The sequence below is a fragment of the Petaurus breviceps genome, unplaced genomic scaffold (assembly GCF_028583685.1).
Source record: "Petaurus breviceps papuanus isolate PSGF00001 unplaced genomic scaffold, PetGlider_PUasm1.0 90804, whole genome shotgun sequence".
Classification (NCBI taxonomy): Eukaryota; Metazoa; Chordata; class Mammalia; order Diprotodontia; family Petauridae; genus Petaurus; species Petaurus breviceps.
Window position 1 is genome coordinate 6,457,622 of NW_027187348.1, and position 20,455 is coordinate 6,478,076.

General features: G+C 37.8%; 1 protein-coding gene and 1 pseudogene across 1 annotated transcript; one reads left to right on the top strand and one right to left on the bottom strand.

The window, feature by feature from the left end:
• The first annotated feature begins 7,976 nt into the window (after positions 1-7,976).
• LOC138147694 (olfactory receptor 10D1B-like) lies at positions 7,977-8,915 on the top strand. The gene has a single exon (XM_069070269.1). It carries the CDS (start codon positions 7,977-7,979, stop codon positions 8,913-8,915), a length of 939 nt encoding a protein of 312 aa, XP_068926370.1.
• Positions 8,916-11,990: 3,075 nt separating this feature from the next.
• Positions 11,991-17,931, bottom strand: LOC138147642 (large ribosomal subunit protein uL18-like; annotated as a pseudogene).
• Positions 17,932-20,455: the final 2,524 nt, after the last annotated feature.

Consider the following 20,455-nt stretch of genomic DNA (forward strand, 5'->3'; position numbering starts at 1 on the left):
CGGTGGATTCTTTCAACCTCTGTTTTGCCCTCTGGTACTAAAACATCAGGGCAGTTTTCTTTGAGAACTTCCTGGAGGATGCTTTCTAGGTTCTTACTTTGGTCATGGCTTTCAGGTAGTCCAATAATTTTTAAATTATCTCTCCTGGATCTATTTTCCAGGTCAGTGGTTTTTCCCATGAGATATTTCACATTGCCTTCTATTCTTTCATTTGTTTGGATCTGTTTAACAGCAACTTGATTTCTCATAGTCATTAGCTTCCATTTGCTCCAATCTAATTCCAAAGCAATGATTCTCCTCATTGAGTTTTTGAGATTCTTTTTCCATCTGGCTAATTTGGCTTTTTAAGGCATTCTTCTCCTCATTGCCTTTTTGGGCCTCTTTTGCCATTTGAGTCAGTCTGTTTTTTAAGGTATTATTTTCTTCAGTCAGGCTGTTGACTCTCATTTCATAATTTTCTTGCATTGTTCTCATTTCTCTTCCCAATTTTTCCTCCACTTCTCTTATTTGGTTTTCAAAATCCTTCTTAAGGTCATCTATGGCCTGTAACCAGCTTGTATTTTCCTTTGAAGCTTTTGGTGCAGGAGTTCTGACTTCACTGTTTTCCTCCTGTTCTATGCTTTGCTCCTTTTTGTCCCCCAAATAGGAGTGTACTGTTGGAATCTTCTGTCTGCTTTGTTTCCTTTGCCTGCTCATTTTGCCACTCAATTACTTGACTTATGGGCTTTTTGCCACAGTAGGACTCTGCCACCAGACAGGGGAGCTTTCGTCCCAAACGCTGGGGTTTTCTCAGCTGCTGGAGTTATTAGATGGGTGCCCTCTCTGAGGTCTTCACACGCTCTGGCAAGCTGGACACACACCCCAGAACCTCCACCCTAGACTGCAATCCAGATCCAAGCAGGTTAAAGCAAGAGCGATTACCCCTCAGACTGGTGCTTGGTCCCCCTACACTCTGCAGGCCAGGAGTTGAAGCCGCCATGTGGCGCTGGCTGGCTGTGCTGGTATCTCAGAGGCTTTTCGCACTGGGGGTAAAAGCCATGGACTCCCACTTACTGGTCCCAAAGTCCAGACTGCCCTGACCTCTCACTTTGTCCTTTGCATCTATGTGTTGATAAATCTGGAAATGGCCACAGCTGCTGCTGATCTGGAGCCCCTCTGGCTGGTGGCTGGTCAGGCCCGCCCTGGGTCTAAAGCCTTCGCGTGGGGCTGGGCTCGGCTCCCAGAATGCTGTGCTGGATTCCTGCAGGCCTGACAGGCTGTCCCCAGCGGGAGGTTAGCTTCTCTATGTCATTTTGTGGGTTCTGCAGCTCCAAAGTTTGTTTAGAGTCCCCTTTTTACATGGATTGGAGAGGGTGTAAGCCGGAGCTGCGGGAAGGTCATGCTTCTACTCCGCCATCCTGCCCAATTTTTTTGTATATGGCTTATTTGTACTTAATTGTTTGCTTATTGTCTCCCCTGTTATATTATGAGCTTCTTAAGGATAATTACTGTCTTTTTACTCTTTTTTTATCCTAAATGCTCAGCATGGTGCCTGACACAATACATATTAATAAATGTTTATTGATTGATTGGCTGACAGCATGGCAGCCTCCACACAAAATTTCTTCCTACACTAGTGAATAAAGTGCTGGTGTCAGTGTAGAGAGAGGCATTATGCAGAGATTTTTCTAGACTTCTGGTTTCATGAGTACAAGTTAAGAGAAAAAACAATATTGTTCACAGGATACCATGGACCTTCATAGCATGGGAGTCTGAGACACAGAAATTGCACTGATATATTTTAAATAAAAATATTTGGAATTTCAGAGTACCGAGTGCAATAGTGAATTTGTCGAGTGATTCTGAGTTTTATAAGATAGTAAAATGCAAAGACCAAAAGGATAAAATTTCATTTAAATGGGCATGTGAATGGCTAATTGGCTTCCTATATAAGCAAATATGAGTAAAACATTATGGGGAAAATAATCCAAGACATTTTTTATAAGATGATGGTATTATAAGAGTTTTCCATTCTGTGTTACTTGAGAATCCAGGGAAAATCTTGCCATAAATTAGACTGGGAGTTAAAAAGTAAATAGCCAGGTTGAAAGAAAAATAAACGTGTTAGTTCATTAAGGAAGATTTCTTGGGTCTATAGCTAGGCTTCTTAGAATACACCTTGAATTTTTATAGCTTTTTAGGCCCACTTACAGTGCACCATCAATCAACAGCATTATGCATTAGAATGGAATTGAAGGAAGTATACAACCCTTGAGAAATTGCCAACACTTCAAAGGACTTGCTAAAGGTCAGAAGGAAAAAAGTACATTTCTCCCTCAGTCTAATTGGGATGTCATATGTTGGTAGTAAATCTCTGCTATAGTGGAAGCCTCCTTGAAGACAGAATCAGTTATGCTCATCAGTATGTTGCCAGTGAGAAGAGGAATACAATGTAGCCAGAGAGTCTCTATTTCTTATGGTTGTTATTCAACCATTCCAGTTATGTCTGATGCTTCATGACTCTCATTTGGGGGTGGCTTGCCATTTCCTCCTCCAACTCATTTTGCAATTTAGGAAAGTGAGGCAAACAGACTTGTCCACACTTATCATACAGCTAGTAAGTGTCTGAAGCCAGTTTTGAGCTCAGGTCTTTCTGACTCCAGGTATAGCACTCTGTTAACTCTATCACCCATAGTTCTATTTCTTTGGCCTCTGAGGTCACTTTATGTGAAGAGAATGTTTCCCCAGAATTCACTGTACTCCAGTCCAGCCACTTCTTCCACACAGGTGTTAGGAAAACAGCATTAGATAAAATACCCCAGCTCTCCATGTTGTTAGAAAGAAAAAAAAAGTAATGAGACCTAGGCTAATTGGTGCTCCCTCTGCTCATCAGGCTCTCTGAAGAGTCGGGGTATAGCAGAGAACTGGCTCCAAAGGGAACATCAAGGCCATTTAAAACCTTAGATATGGGGAGAATACCAAGGCTCCTGGAGTCTGGGAGGAACAACAAGGTAAAGAAGCACAGTTAAGTCTGTGTCTTTCACTCTGAGTATATCTCTGACCACGAAGAGAAATAACAAAGTCCAGCCCCATTTCTATAGCACCTTAGCAGGGACAAGTCAGAGCTGAAGGGGCTCATTCTTCATCCAGGGAAACTTGCAGAAGGATCAGAAACATTCGCTCAACCTAAAAAAGATATGTTCTTGCTCAGTCATGTAAGTATCTTCTATTTTGCCTGCTCACTGTCTCTCTCCTTCTCTTCTCCCTTCATTGCCTTTTTCCTCTTACTTTCATTCATTCTTTCTTTATCTACTCTGCAATCCCTGTACACTAGAAGAAAGAAAATGAGGGCCTTCGCAAAGCAAGGAAATCTCATTGGTTTATCAACAAAATATTTATTGGGTAATAACAGCCACCACCAAAATATATTAAAGATATACTATCTAAATCTAGATGTGTAAATTGTAGTATTTGATCCTTATTTAGGGAAGGCATGTGTTCCACTCTCCCAAACGGGCCAGACTAGCCAAAAGAAGTTCAGGAGTGAATAAAGAGGAATTTTAAGGGAATAGTAGGTATGATGATCCCTAGGCCTGGGCATAGACAGAATGGCTGACATCTGTAAAATAGAATTCCAGAACTTCCGCCAAAAAAAAAAATTCCAGCTTATCAAATGTTTCTGCCACTTGATCATAGAAGGAAGATCTCCCTTTAACTGGAATGAAGTCCTACATGAAGGGTTAAAATACTAAAACTTCTTAAAGATCTCATGATTGTTCTTAATTGATACTAAGTTATAAATGACAGAAAATCATAGAATTTAGAGAGGGAATATACAGTCTCTAGTCCAGTTTCCGTTACAGGAAAAATATCAGTATGGGCCTTGGTGATCCAGACCACAGAGAATGGCGCAGGATAGTCAAAGTAGAAAATCAACATAAATAAGATGTGGAAAGTGTCAGAAGTAATGACAGCCAGAAACAATTCATGTAAGAGAAGTCCAATGAGGACGGTGAATGGAAAGAATCATCTTTCAAAGTAATTCAACAGCAACTTGATGGTGGAGAGCCAGAACAATAGACAATTAGCAGAGAAGGCTGCAAGTCAGCAGGATAACAGGGTCTCAGCAATATATCTTTAGAAGACCAGTAAAATCAGGACAAGACCCTAGCATGATAGAAACCTTAATACCATTGGCAGCATAGCAAGTTGTGTTTTAGGCAAAGAGAACAAAAGCAAAATTCTTGGGGACAAGTTAGGAGCCCAGTTTCTAAAGCAAGGTCCTAGGCCAGAGAAGGACCACTAGGAAAGTTGACAATGCTAGGTCGCCTGAACTATGTATTCAAGGTTTATTTTCCATTTCTTTACATAAGGGTTAATTTTGTGCTAGGGCTCAGGTAAGACTCAACCTATAGTTTTTCTAGATGGAAAGATGGATAGGATTTATAAGGGTCCTGGATCAAAATTTAAGTTGATCTGCAAGGTGATCAACAAAACCTGGAATCTCAGATCTGGACAGTATTCTAGATGCTGTATAATGTCATTGATATATAAGAAAGAACCTCTATATTGCACCAAATAAGTGGTCATGCAGTCTTTGTTCCCTCTGCTAAAGTGATTACAGATATGGGTTTTCACTGTCTATTGAAGTATTGAGTTTAATCACTAAGTCAAGTCTAATTTATTCTTAGTTTGAACTAAAAAATTATTTTCCTCCTCAGAACCATACTTCAGATCCTTTCCTGGATGCAGGATTGTGTTCTCAATGATGGGAGAGGAGTGCAAGGTGAAAGAAATTCTTAGCCAGTTTCACAATTTTGCTAAATGTTGGCCCCGCCCCAAACCTGCAGTTTTCAGTAGCTTAGGCCTGCTTGCAATGATAGGCCATGGAGGTGCAAAAAGAGACTTTTCTCACCAGGTTGAGAAATTGTGATCCAGACTTTAAACTTCCAAAATAACATCAGACTCAGTTTAATTCTCTCTCTCTCTCTCTCTCTCTCTCTCTCTCTCTCTCTCTCTGTTTCCTTTCTTCTCATATGCATACAATTGACTCTAGTCATTCTCTTATAGAGTTTTAGGATTGATATCTAAAGGAACTTGATAAATCACAAATCTAAGCCCTTCATTTTTTTCAGATGAGGAAACAGAGGTGAGGTGACCTACCCAAGTTCATATAGGTAGAGAAGATCCTCAGTTTCCACCCAAATCCTCTGACTCCAATTCCAGTGGTTATTTCTTTTTTTTTTTTTTTTTTTTTTTTTGCTTTGGGGACAGTTGTTTGCTCCCTCTCTCCACGCATAATTTTGCTGTTGATTAACATGGCCCAGACTTGTATTTATCTGGCTTTTTGAATGTTTCTTGAAAGGGAAAAAGCATCTTCCTTTTACCTCTATCTGTCCCTTTCCAAGCTAACAGAATAATCTCCTGAGACTTAATTAATTTCACATAAAATACTCTGGATTTTTAATAAAGACAGGTCAGAGGCAGTCGAATGGACTAGGGGTACTAGGTACCTTGCCCCCCAAAATCTTCTGTGGTAATTCCTTGAAGTTCACAATCAGAGGTTAAACCCTTTAAACTATTGCCTCCTGTCACAATGTAAGCATCCATGGTAAAGGTATCCTATTTAGCCTTATGAATCTTGATATGATGGGTTCTTTATTTTTTGCTTTTTATTTAATTTTTAACATTCATTTTAAAAAAAATTTTGAGTTACAAATCCTCTCCCTCCTGATAGCCCCTTTCTCTCCCCATTGAGAAGGCAAGCAATACAATACCCTGAATGGGTTCTTTACTTCCTTTTCTGAAAGCAGAGTTTGATGAGCATTGGAAGAAAGATACTGAGTGGCCTGGGAGAGTTACTTTAATAAAGAAAAAACAAAGAATAAGGGTAGAAGTAGTTACCCTTAAGCATTGCCTAGTTTTTCTTGGGGCAAGCCTTATCTAAGGATGCTCAACAGCTTTAAACCAAGATTACTTATGACTGTCATATAGGAAAACTTGCAGTGGGGAGGATGGGCACACTGCTACCAGGATAGGTTGGCATATCTATCATCTATGTAGTATAATATACTACTATATACTACATACTAGTAGTACATTAATGCTTCCCTTTTTTCAAAAATCAATTGTCTGGTGAAAAAGGATAGTCAACTCTCCATTATCCATGCTGATGAAACACAGCAGTGATGAGGATAATGCAGACCAACAGATCATATCAGCACATTTCTATTTGAATCCCAAATACTTTATGCCATTTTTGCAGGGTGGGAGTATTGGTTATGTTTTTTTTTTCTCTTGTTCACCACGAAAATACATTTAATCTCTTTGAGCACAGTTGGTAAAAAAAAGGGGGGAGAGGCCAAGAATATGATAGATTTTGAAGGCAAGTGGTGGAGGAATATGATAAAATTGAATGTGATTTGCTTAAAATCATAGGATCTTAGATTTTGAAAGAAACTTAAGAACCGAAGAGTTTTAGTTCCTAATTGTTTTTTTACATCCCCCCTTATTTCCTATGGGGTCATCTAATGCTCTATTAGGAATGATAATAAACTAACATTTAATCTAGGAGGCAGTGTGTTACAGTGGAAAGTATATTAGATGAGGAGTCTGACAATCTGAGTTCAAATGCTGACTCTGTGATCCTAAGCAAGCCACCTCCTCTCTGCATCTAAGTTTTCTCTGCTTTCCCCTTTGCCACATGGAAGCTCACAAATTAAATGTGGGTCTCAACCAGGGCTATATTGGTAATACTTAGCAAGTGACTGACCAAAACACATGAAACTTTTAAATTTAATCTGCTTTATTGACAGTTCCCATCTCTTTCTTTAGTTTCGAGACAATCAACAAAGCAATAAAACAAGTTCTGCTTTGTAACTTTCCAAGGTGTAAATACTCACACTGATAATTTGACCATTAACTCCTTTGTGTTATCTTCAGCACACACCTGATCTTAAACTTTAAATCTATTACACATTAATATTGGATTTTAAGGTTTACAAATCAATTTCTTCACGAAAATCAATCTAATTCTGTTGAGTTAAAAAGCATCATGAGGTAAATAGTGTAATTATTATCCTCATTTTACAAATGAGGGCATTGAGACCCAAAGAAGGCCAATTGAGGGCACTAAGACCCAAAGAAAGGCAAAGATGTATTTGGGGTCACACAAGTAGTAAATACAAGAATTAGATCACCATAGCAGGTATATATGAGACATTGGCACTAAGGTAGGGAGAAATCTGCCTCTAAAATTCTATAAACATGCAGGGTGTACCAAAAATCTTACTGAAGTTTTAAGGTTTAATAACTTCTGAAGTATAAATACTGTAAACTTACCAAAAATCCTGCCAACATTTGGAAGGATAATTATCTAAAATTTTAGACTATTGATAAGTTTCTATTAATATTTAACAATTTTATCATCTTGGGCTATATATTATTCTAGTCAATTTTTGAATTTGTAAAGAATTTCATCAACAGCCAGTTAGTGACTGAAAAAAATTGCATTCATATTCATTCCTAGCCTTAAGATCATCCAAAGAAAGTTATTTAGATGCATACACAACAGTTTTGTCATGACATCACAAGAAAAAGTCTAATGGAGATACATCGGGAGAATGAGGTGAAATTGTCATCCAGAAATTGTCTCACAAGCAATTCACAATGACAAAGTCCCCTTTCTGGTTAAAATTAAATTAAAAATTTCATATAGAAAGTTAATAAAACTGAATAAATAAAAATAAATTTAAGTAGTCAAACTTTCAAATGATATCTCTGTAAGTTGGTGGCTTTCCACTTTTGACAATATTATAGCATAAAACAAACTAAAACACAGCCATCCTAACTTTTTCTCAGTTCACTGGGTCTTTGCCCTAGATTATCCACCTCTAGCTGATTCTTATAACGAATTGATTTGGGTGGAAACCTTTCACCCTGAGCTGTTATTTGTGTTATTTCAAGTAATTATTCTTATTCTCTTAGGAGAGACCTTCATGGAGATGAGGAATCAATCAGTAGTAGCTGAGTTCATTCTTTTGGGAATACCCCACACTGAGGGGCTGGAGGCTGAGCTCTTTATGCTGTTTCTGATGTTCTACCTCTTCACCCTGCTGGGGAACCTGCTCATCCTCACAGCCATCATTTCTTCTTCCCAGCTTCACACCCCCATGTATTTCTTTCTGGCAAATCTATCTGTGTTTGACATATTTTTTCCTTCAGTAAGTTCTCCTAAAATGTTGTTCTACCTCATGGGAAATAGCCATGCAATCTCTTTTCAGGGCTGTGCATCCCAGATATTCTTCTATCATTGCTTGGGAGGGACTGAGTGTTTCCTCTATACTGTGATGGCATACGACCGTTTTGTAGCCATCTGCCACCCTTTGAGGTATAAAGTCATCATGAACCATAAGGTGTGTGCTATCCTAACCATAGCCACCTGGATGGGGGGTTGTCTTCATTCAACTATCCTTACATTTCTCACTTTCAGATTACCCTACTGTGGACCCAATGAGGTAAACTATTTTTTCTGTGATATCCCCATAGTGTTGCCCCTGGCTTGTGCAGACACCTCTCTAGCCCAGATGGTGAGTTTCACCAATGTTGGCCTTATGCCTCTTATATGTTTCTTATTCATTTTTATTTCCTACATTCGCATCGTGCTCTCCATATTAAAAATCCACTCATCAGAGGGCAGGCAGAGAGCCTTCTCAACCTGCAGTGCCCACCTGACCTCCATCCTCTTGTTCTATGGGCCTGTAATCCTTATTTATCTTGGACCTGCTTCTACTCCTTGGCTAGGTTCTGTGATCCAGGTACTGAATAATATTGTCACCCCCTCCCTGAACCCTTTGATATATAGCCTGCGGAACAAGGATGTTAAATCAGCCTTGAGAAAAGTTTTGCACCAAGTAGAAAACCCCACAGGGGTTTAAGTTGTAAAGCCATTTTCTTCTTGTTATACTTTTATTTTATAACTCTGGGGTTTTTCCCAATATGCCTCTATTTCATTCCCTCCATTTGACATTGGTGCAGCATAGAGTGGGCATGGTAATCCAGCTTGATTTTTTAGAGACCCTATTGTGTCCTCAATGTCACAATACTCAAGACCTACTTCTTATAACACTTTTCCATTGCATAAGAATGATCACAAAATTACCCTTTTTTTCCCTTAATAAAATAAACTCTTCCCGAGTCATATTTCAGTTATAAGCTTCATGTCATCAAAGATATAATACGAGGAGTGATAGCTAACATACTGAGTGATAGTCAGGATTCAAAAAGATCTCAATAGGCTAGGACATGGGACCAAGTAGAATGAGCTAAAATTTAATAGGGATAAACAAACAAAAAAACACACCCCTCCTCGCAGATAAAGCTAGTTCATTCTTGAATTTGCCAAAATAATGAGACTGTACATTTCTTAATGATAAAAACAACGAACTAAAATATACTTATTCTCAATATGTTTCTACTCTTCTCTGTGCGAAACTAATTAACACTTGCTTCCTGACTGACCATAACACAAAATCCATAGATGCCTCTAAACAGCTCTTTTCAGTAAACTTATTCTTTTTTTTTTTTTGCCTTTTGGAGGGCAATTGGGGTTAAGTGACGTGCCCAAGGCCACACGGCTAGATTTTGTGTGTGTGTGTTAAGTGTCTGAGGTTGGATTTGAACTCAGGTCCTTCTGACTCCAGGGCCGGTGCTATATTCACTGCATCCCCTAGCCACCTCTAAACTTATTCATTTAATTAAAAAAATAATCATGACCCATTTGAAGAAAATCGCTTCACCTTTCTGGGTCTCAATTTCCTCATCTGCAAAAGGAAGGTCTTTGACTAGATCCCTTTCAACTCTAACAGTAAATCTACTTAAAAGACTATACACTTACAAGAGGGGGGAAAAAGACACAGATTTACTAAGTGCCGACTATGTGCTGGGCATTGTGTTAAGTACCAATGAGACACAAAGAAAGGGGGAACAAAATAACTTCCATCCTCAAAGAGGACACAGTCTAAAGGGTGAAGACAGTATATAAAAAGAAAATGAAAAGCAGGAGAGAAGTTACCCAGAAGGGGAAAATGGGGAAGTTCTGAGGAATACAGTTGGGTGGGAAATGATGAGATGGTTGTGCTGGACAATCTCCTTAAATAAAGGATCTGGAGGAGGTCTCTATTGTCCACCTTCTACCCTCTACCATCAGAAAGAAGGAAGGGTTCCAAGGCCAAGAAGTACTGAGGAGTTCTGAGTTTCAGGGCTGTGCCATTTTAAAAGTTTGAGAGACATTATTTCTGGGTAATTTAATATAATGCCAGCATTTTAATAAAATGAAGTTCATTTAGTTATCTCTCTCTTAGAACAAAGATGATCATGGTGTCTGAGTCACAGCTTATATGTCTATTGGAAGAGGGGTTGCCCTCTGCCCCCAGGGTGGCAATCAACTCTGACTGTTTAACAATTAATGAGAGGAGGGGATGAGAGTGACATAATATCACTCTATTTTTTTTTTGAAGCAATTGGGGTTAAGTAACTTGCTCAAGGTTACACAGCCAGTTATTTCTGGGTGGGTGCTAAGTATCTGAGCCCGGATTTGATCCCCAGGTCATCCCCACTCCGGAGCCGGTGCTCTTACTCGCTGTGCTACCTGGCTGCCTTCATCATATCACTCTTGCACAGAGTATCTTCATACCCAGGCCACCCTCGGCCTTGGGCAAAAGGATAGACAACAGAATATCTCTACCCAAGTCTGATTGAATGGAATTCATATTAGACTAGAGATTCCTAGTAAGGTTGGATAGAGGAGAAGTTTAACTCCATCTTTGAAGACTGGGGTCTTGAAATGAGGATAATAGAAAAAGGGGAAAATCTGAATCTCCCCCAAATCATTGTTTGTTAATAATCATTTCTCTAAGGTCTATTGCAGGAGTGTGTGTTAGAATTTCATTCTTCAGAGTATTTCATTCCTCTTTGGCTATTTACTCCCTATATAATACAGGCCACAGTACCTTTCTATAAACTCTTTGAAATCTCTTTATTTTTTCCCGTAATCAAAGGTGTATGCATGGCTATGATTAACTAATTTTTTTTTTTGCCTTTTGGAGGGTAATTGGGGTTAAGTGACTTGCCCAAGGTTACATGGCTAGTTTTGTGTGTGTGTGTGTGGGGGGGGTGTTAAGTGTGTGAGTCTGGAACTGAACTCGGGTCCTCACTGCATCACCTAGTCACCCCTGCTTAACTAATTTCTTACCTATCACAAACACTATGATGTAATAGTTAGTCACTTCATCTCAAGATTCCTCAAGATTTCATTTTATTTTCCTCACAAATAGAATCATATATGAAGTGACAGTCTCCCACTTCACTTTCTTCATTTTTGAAGAATAAACTTCTTATTAACACAAATCAAGAATAAATAAATTTGTCTGCTGGGGGTAGACAATTCAATTAATGGACTTCTAATGGAAGTCCCTCATCAGTATTGGACTGAAAGCTCTATGGAAGATTTCTGATCCCCTTCCTAAGCTTATCATACATTTCAAAATTCATGTTCAGGTGCTCTATAAAACATTCCCATCATAAGATCATACTTATTTCTTCCTTCATTCATGGTTACTCAAAAGCTTCTCTTCTGATTCCTCTATCTGCCTCACAGTTTTCCTCACAAAAGTGTATGTTTTCAATACATAAGGATTAACATACTCCCTTTAAATCTAACGTGTTCATTTTGAATAATTTATCTAGCCATAGCCATATTTCAGCCATCCAACCAACATATGAAGTTGAATTTGTCATTTTGCATGAAAAACTCTATATTATACAGTCAAAAAGCATTTATAAAGTATTTATTATGTGCCATGCACTGTGCTATGCATGCATTTACAGACTTTTGAGGCTATGCATTTGATTTTTCTTCAATCCCACTTACATATTTCATATGATTATCAGTTCTGATAATTCTCTCTCTTCATCTCCTGTCTCAAATGGTCTAGCATCCTTTCTTTAACTTCTCAATTGTCACCAATGTCCTTCTCTGTAGAGAAAGCACAAATTAAGTTGAATTTAATGAACACTTATTAAGAGCCCACTGTGTGTAGAGCACTGAGCTTAAAGCTCAAGGAGATGAAAAATTTTGTTAAGACATGGTCACTGTCTCCATGGAGCTTATAATCTAGTAGAGAACAAAAAAGAAAATACATATTCATAATAACTATATTATATGGAAAGAAAACAAAAGCTACAGAAAATCCATGGGGAAAACTCATAAAATAAGAAAAATCATTGAAATTTTCATCGATAAAGTGGTATTTCATTTTGTCTGGAAAAGGAAGATTATAAATTCAACCAGTTAAGGGGGGTGGTAGGGGTTGAGAGCATTCCAGTCACAAAGCCCAGTGACACAGTGCAAAGCATACTGGATTTGGGTGAGAAAAACTTGGGTTCAAGTCCTGACTCTGCTACTTAGTACTCATGTTACCCTGGCTAATGCACTCTTTGCTTCAGAGGTCCTCAACTTTAAAATGAGGGTATTGACTTAGAGTAGGTAGCCTCTAAGGTCTCCTCCAGCTCCAGATCTATGATGCTATAAACTTAAAGAAAAAGCATACAGGTGAGCTTTCAGTAAGATAATGGAATTAAAAATCATAAGGAGCCTCATCCTTTAATATTTCCCTAAACACTAGCAAGAAATAAAAACAGTGAAAAAGTATAAACAAGCAAACACTCAAATGGAATCCTCAAATGACTGTTGTCTTAGAGAAAAGCACAGAAATGAGAAAGGAGAAAAAAAGCCACCTTCAAGATAAACAAATGCCATGTATAAAAGTAAATCCTCTGAATGAATACATTGTAAAAGCATAAAAAATGCCTCCAGAAGCAAAACTGGAAGTATTTTGGATTATAGGCACAGTAAATGGAATTAACACAGTAATGAAAGATGCTGATGTCATTGAAAGTGGAATAAAGAAAGATGATAGCAAGTCTCAGCATCACAAATCTCATTATTACAAATGCCTCAAGAAAGAAAGAGGGGGAATGCCAACAATGTGAAAACATATCAAAATGTATGTGATATAGTTAAAGCAGTACTTAAAGGAAAATTTATTTCTCTAAATTCCTATGTTAACAAAATAGAGAAGAGAGCATATCAATGAATTGGGCAGGAAGCTAAAAAAAAACCTAGAAAAACATCAATTTAAAAATCCCCAATTGAGCACTGAATTGGAAATCCTGAAAACTAAAGGTAAGTTTAATCAAATTGAAAGCAAGAAAAACATTGAGGTAAGAAATAAAACTAAGAGCTGTTTTTATGAAAAAGTCAATAAGATACATGTCATTGGTTAATTTGGATTAAAAAAAAAGAAAGAAAATAAAAAAACCCAGTATCAAAAATGATAAGGGTGAAATCACCACCAGTGAAGAAGAAATTAAAGCAATCATTCATCTTCATCTGAAAATCTTTATAGAAAATGACAGATTTTGATGTTTTAGCTATCAGCTGCCTGCTCCTGGCTCTCAGGAAATTCGCTTTCTGAGAAACCCAGGCTTTCTTTTAGGCAAGGGACATTTTGGGGTGGTTACATCTTTTCTTTTTAACTTCCCTTTTGGGTTTCTTTTCATATACTGGATATTTATATTATTCTTTATATACTGTGAGAATTGGTTTTCATAAGCATCTTCATTTTCTCCCATGGAATAATGCATATAATCTGCAACATTTTGGCCCATGATGTGTTTATGATGTACTTCAGCATTGAATTCCTTGCTTTCTGAATCATACCCAGGGAAGCATTTAGTACTATGAGGGATAGACAGACCACCATCCACAGCTCCCTTAAGATCCCTGAAGATTTCACTTCCAGTGGTAGTTCTGACAAGACCTGCATCCAGGTAGCTTGTAAAAGCAACAGGCTGACCATCAATGCTTTCCACATCATACTTATTTCAAATCACTTCCACTTGACTTTCATAGATCTTGTCTATGCCAAATCTGTTAAGAAACCCGTGGGCCAGCAGCAGGCCTGTGTAGTAAGCAGCAGTATAATTTGTCAGGCCAATCTTCACACCATACTTCGGTAACTCATAGGCATGAACTGCACAGACAATTATATCCCTTTCTACACGGGCATAAGCAATCTGGCAGATGATATCTCCATTGGTGAGCTGGACTGTCGTCCTGCATTTTGGTGTGCTATGCATGTTTTTTTATCTTGGATTACTAAACATTTCCATGCAGAGTAATGTTTTCCCTTCTCACCTTCTCTGGAATTTCACTTGGTACCTCTTGAATAGGCTTTATTTTTGACAACTTTAACAATTTCGATCTTGCAGAATGAGACCAATGGTCTTACTATAGACCAGCAGCCCTTGCAGTGCTAGGGAGGAAAAAGGGAAAAGTCCAATCTTAGAAAAAGAAATTGAACAAGCCATTAGTGAACTCCCCGGGTGAAAAAAAATCCCCAAGGCCAGATGAATTCAAAATTGAATTCTACTAAACATTTAAAGGACAATTAATTCTAATACTATATAAACTATTTGGGGGAAAAGGCAAAAAGAAATACTACCAAATTATTTTTATGTAACAAATATGGTGCTTATACCTAAACCAGGAAGTGTTAAAACAGAGATAGAAAACTAGACTAATTTCTCTAATCAATACCGATGCAAAAATTTTAAATAAAATACTACCAAGGACATTACAGCAGTATATTACAAGGATCATACACCATAACAAGGTGGGATTTATATCAAGAATGCAGGGTTGGTTTGATATTAGGAAAATTATAAACATAATTGACTATATCAATAACAAAACAAACAGAAATCATATGATTATGTCTGAAAAAAGCTTTTGACAAAATACAGCACCCATTCCTATTGAAGACACTAAAGTGCATAGCAATATAGAGAGAATTCCTTAAAATGATAAGCAACATCTATCTAAGACCATCAGCAAACAACACCTATAATGGGGATGGGACAGAAGCCCTCCCAACAGCATAAGCAAGCATTATATATAATGGAGAAAAGCTAGAAGCATTCCCAACAGGATCAGGGGTGAAGCAAGGATGTCTATCATCACCACTATTCTTCAATATGATACTAAAAATGTTAGCTATAACAATAAGGGAAGAAAAAGAAATCAAAGGAATTAAAAGAGAAAATGAGGAAACAAAACTATTACTCTTTGCAGATGATATGATGGTATACTTAGAGAATCCTAGACAACTTCAGCAAAATTGCAGCATACAAAATAAACCCACACAAATCATCAGCATTTATTTCTATGTGTGACCAACAAGGCCAGCAGCATGAGAAAGCAAATTTCATCTAAAATATCTGCAAACAATATAAAATACTTGGGAGTTCACAAATTCAGGAAATATATGAAGACAATCACAAAACACTTTACACAGATAATGCCAGATCTAAATAGTTGGGAAAATATCAATTGCTCATGGGTAGGCTGAGTCAATATAATAAAAAGGATTATTCAGAGACCAAACTACCAAAAAAATTATTTGATGGAGGGTAGCACCAATGCAATATTTACAGCACCCACTATCACAATAGAGACTGTGACTATAACTATCTCATGGAGTTTGATCACAAAATATCTCTAACTCTTCAGATAGAGGATAAAGTTAAAGAATTTATTTAGACACCAGAAAACTGAATCCCAAAACCAGTAAGCTGAAGTACCAAAGATTTTCAGAAGCAATAATAATGCTGAGAGCCACAGCATCCTTTAGTCTTCCCACAAACCAATACGTGATCAATATTTACTCACAAAACCCTCTATCTCTTTAATGAACTCCTCCATCTCCAACTGTCTGTAACTATCTCCAGCTGTCAGATTTGTTTTGACCCAGCTTCCTTTGAGCCCTGGGTGTGTGTGTGGGGGGGAGGGGACAGAGTTTACTTTCAAAGCAGGGGGAGGTCTTCAAACTCCTCCCAGGTGTATTAAGGGGCAGGGAAGATCTTCAAATTCCCATTTCCATTACATAGAACTAGAAAAATAACAAAATTCATCTAGAAGAGCAAATGAATATTAAGAATATTAAGGAAATTAATGAAAACAATGGAAAGGAAGGTGTCCTGGCAATACCAGATCTCAAACTATATTGTAAAGCAATGATCATCAAAACTATCTGGTTTTGGCTAAAAAATGTAGTGGCAGATCACTGCAATAGATTAGGTCCACAAGACACAGTAAAAAATGACCATAGCTACCTAGTGTTGATAGACCCAAGATCCCAACTTCTGGGAAAAGAAATCACTATTTGACAAAAACTTCTCAGAAAACTGGAAAACAATAGGGCACAAACTAGCACAAACATATACCTGAAATGGACAGATGAAATGAACATGACAGCAAAGCCAATTATAATTTGATAGGAGTGTTTATTAACTGCGGTGACTGCCTCCCCAGTAGGGAAGACAGCCCCGAGCCCTTTACAGAGCAAACTTATATAGACTGAGATGTTGCTAACAACACAGTATTGTTTCAAGGGGGGGTAATGCCATTAATGCTATTTCTAGTGAAGCCTTGATTACCTAGCAAAGCCCTGGATACAAACATAAACAGACCTGAATCTGGGGTATGTTTCTAGCAACACAGGTGAAACGTTCCCTCACTATTGTGGCCTATTAGGTAATTTCCAGGGACCCTGGTAGGGGTCCCCTTCTAACAGGTTTAGGGGAATTTGGTGTATAATTTCTGGTGGGCACTTCAATACCAACATCTCACACCATGTACCAAGATAGGGTCAAAATGGGTACATGATTTAGACATAAATGATGATACCATGAAGATTAGAAAATCAAGGAATAGTAGACCTGTCAGATCTATGGAGAAGGGAAGAATTCATAATGCAATAGGAGATAGCAGTATGAAATATAAAATAGATTATTTTGATTATATTAAATTAAAAAGCTTTTGCACAATCAAAACCAATAAAACCAAGATTAGAAGGAATGCAGAAAGCTGGAAAACAATCTTTATAACCAGTGTCTCTGTTAAGGCCTCATTTCTCAAATATATAGAGAACTGAGTCAAATTTATAAGAATACAATTCATTCCCCAATTGATAAATGGCCCAAGTATATGAACAGGTAGTTTTCAGATGAAGAAAACAAAACTATCTACAGTCATATGAACAAGTGTTCTAAATCACTTTTGATTAAAGAAATGCAAAATAAAATACTCTGAGGTACCACCTCATAACTATCAGATTGGTTAATAAGACAAAAAAGGAAAATGATAAATGTTGGGGAGGATGTGGGAAAATTGAGACTCTAAGGCACTGTTGGTGGACTTGTGAACTGATCTAAGTATTCTGAGGAGCAATTTATCCAGTACCATAATTTCCTGAAGACTTGAATCAGTCCCATACCTTTGACTTTCAGTGACTGGAGCCTGTTTATAGCAACAGAGGCAAAGGAGGTTCCAAAGGAGACTTCTATAGTACGATGGAAAGGGCATTGATTGTACAATCAGAGAAGCTGGGTTCACATCCTTCCTCTGACATTTACTGACCTTGGATAAAGCATTTAATCTCCATCAACCTTAGTCTTTTCATCTATAAAATGAAAAAGTTGGACTAAATGGCCTAAGGTCCCTTCTAGTCTCAGATCTATGATAGTTTACCAACCTTTGTGGGGCTTGAGCACAGCTGTCTCTCTGATTCATTCCCTCTTGGGTGCACATCAAAAAGCAGAAGCTTACCTCACATTATGATATTCTAAAAACTATGAAACTTTTTAACAACTTAGCAGCTTTATATTTCAGTTGATGAGTGTATCTTGTCTTACCTGTTCAATACCAAGCTTCTTCAAGTTGCACATTTGTGTGAGGTTTTTTTTCTGTTTTTGTTTTTTTAAGATTCTTTTGAGAAATTCAGGTCTACTGTTTGCCATTGGGGAGCCAACTGATGCCTGATCACTGTCCATGTTTCAAAATCTACACATAGGTTGGCCAAGTTCCCTTCAGTAAGCCTAGAATTGGATCTAGCCTTTTCATTTCTTAGGCCTTAACACATTCCAGAACAGACTGTTAGATCAGAACTGGTTTCCTTAACATTTCTTCCCCCAATAATATATTCTCTCACAGAAGTGAATTCATTAAACATAAACTGAGCTAATTATTTGAGAGCAGGGTCTGGAAGGAAACAGGATCTTACAGGTGATTTTTAGGTAGACTGAGAAGTTATCTGTCCTCACAAATATAAATGAATAAAAAGCATTCATTAAGCCTTTACTGTATTTCAAGCCTTGTTAGGGATACAAACACAAAAACGAAGATACTTGTCCTTGCTCTCAAGGAGTTTATTTTCTAATAAGAAAATGCATCTGTTTTTTTTAAATCTGTTTATTTTTAGTTTTCAACATTCATTTCCACAAGATTTTGAGTTATAAATTTTCTCCTTGTCTTTCCCCTACCTGTAATAGTAATAAAATTTGAAGATCCCTTTGTATTGCTAAACTGACTTAGCACCTAGTTTCAAATTAAGCCTCTGTTAAAGAAACAGAATGTATGACTCCCTGTTGCTGACTTAACAGGAAGGGGCTGAACAAGGAGTAGCAATACTGTATATAAGGAAAAACCCCAGCTGGAAAAGTCAGAACTTCTTGGAATGAGCACGTGAAGGCTGGTATGCTGCTGCTGGACTGGAACTTCTGTGGAGAAAGTGATTTTGATTTTGAGAGTGAAGCTTCTGAAGAAATTACGAAGGCCAGCCAGAGCTGCTGAGGCTGCTGAGGATTTCTGAGGGCCAGATGGAACTGCTGAAGACTGACGAAGCATAACTGTGGTGTCAGTATTCTGTACAAAGGTTGTTGTGGTTTTGTTAATATGTATGAATGTTCTTGTGTTGTTAAGCCTTGTCTTTCCAGGAACACAGACTGTGAGGGATTTGAGATGGACTGGACACTGGAGCAGGAACTGCACAGAGAGCTGGAAAAGAAACTGGGAGATTTCTGCCTTTGAACTTGGGTGGCAGTTGGTTAGATTTGGGTGGAAGCTAGAACCATGGAAGAGGAGCCATGGAGACTGAAAGGCTGCCCGAGTCAAGATGAAAAGACCTCTCCATAGGTACTGAGTAGTGACTGAAATTGTAATTTACTAGTGACCTAGGGGTGGATGGCTTGTGTATTTCCCACTACCCCTTAAGAGGGTACTGAGTAGTGACTGATGATTGAATAGTGTCTGATGACTGAATGGTGACTAATCGATTTATAACATAGTGTGCCCCATGAGTGGAGGACTTTGACCTTTTGTACTTTATGATTGAATTATTGAGTTACTAAGTGATTGATTACTTAGTTAGTTACTTAGTTACTAAGTGATTACTAAAAGCTCACTATACTATGTAATCAGAAACTTGAAAGTTGTTCATAGCAACAATCCTCTGGAAAGCTGCTCATGCTTGGTTTTACACTACCCCATACCCCAAAATAACAAGCCTACTGAATACCCCTACCCCCAATCTGCCCTCTCTTATATCCTCCTCCACACCCCCTCTAACTTTCTAGTAGGGCAAGATGGATTTCTGTACCCCAGTGCCTATATATCTTATTTTCCAGTTGCATGTAAAAAAATAAAATAAAAACATTTGTTTTTAAAACTTTGATTTCCAGATTCTTTCCTTTCTTCCCTCCTCACCCATTCTCTCTGGTAAGATAAACAATTCAATGTAGGTATATATGTGTAGTGATGCAAAAAATTTCCATAGTAGTTATATTGTGAAAGACTAACTATATTTCCCTTCATTCTATACTACCCCCCACTTATTCTATTTTTTACTTTGTCCCTATCCCTTTTCAAAAGTGTGGTCTTCTAACTACATTCTCCCCCAATCTACTCCCCTTCTATCATCCCCCTCTTATACCCTTCCACCCTACTTTCCTGTTGGGAGATACCCAATTGAGTGTGTATGTTATTCCCTTCTAAAGCCAAATTCAATAAGAGTACATTTGACCCATTCCCTTTCATCTTCCTGTTCTTCCCCTCCACTGTAACAGTTTGCTCTTGCCTCTTTTATATGAGATAATTTACCCTATTCTATCTCTTTCTACTTCTCTCATTCCATTCCTCTCTCACCTCTTAATTTTATTTCTAGATATCATCCCTTCCCATTCAACTGATCCTATGCCCTCTATGTATACATGTACACACATATACACACACTCACATATTTATTTACACACACATATACCATCCTATATATACATATATTTATATATGCATATATATACACACATATATATTCCCTCCAACTATCCTCATACTGAGAAAAATCTCATGAGTTACAATTACAGATTTTCCATATAGGAATATCAATAGTTCAACTTTAATAAGTTCCTTTTGATTTCTTTTTCACGTTTACCTTCTCATGCTTCTCTTGCTTCTTGTATTTGAACATAAAATTTTCTATTCAACTCTGTTTTTTTTTTCATCAAGAATGCTTTAAAGTCC

Coding starts and splice junctions, on each gene's coding strand:
- LOC138147694 (XM_069070269.1), top strand. CDS start 7,977: ATGGAGATGAGGAATCAATCAGTAGTAGCTGAGTTCATTCTTTTGGGA.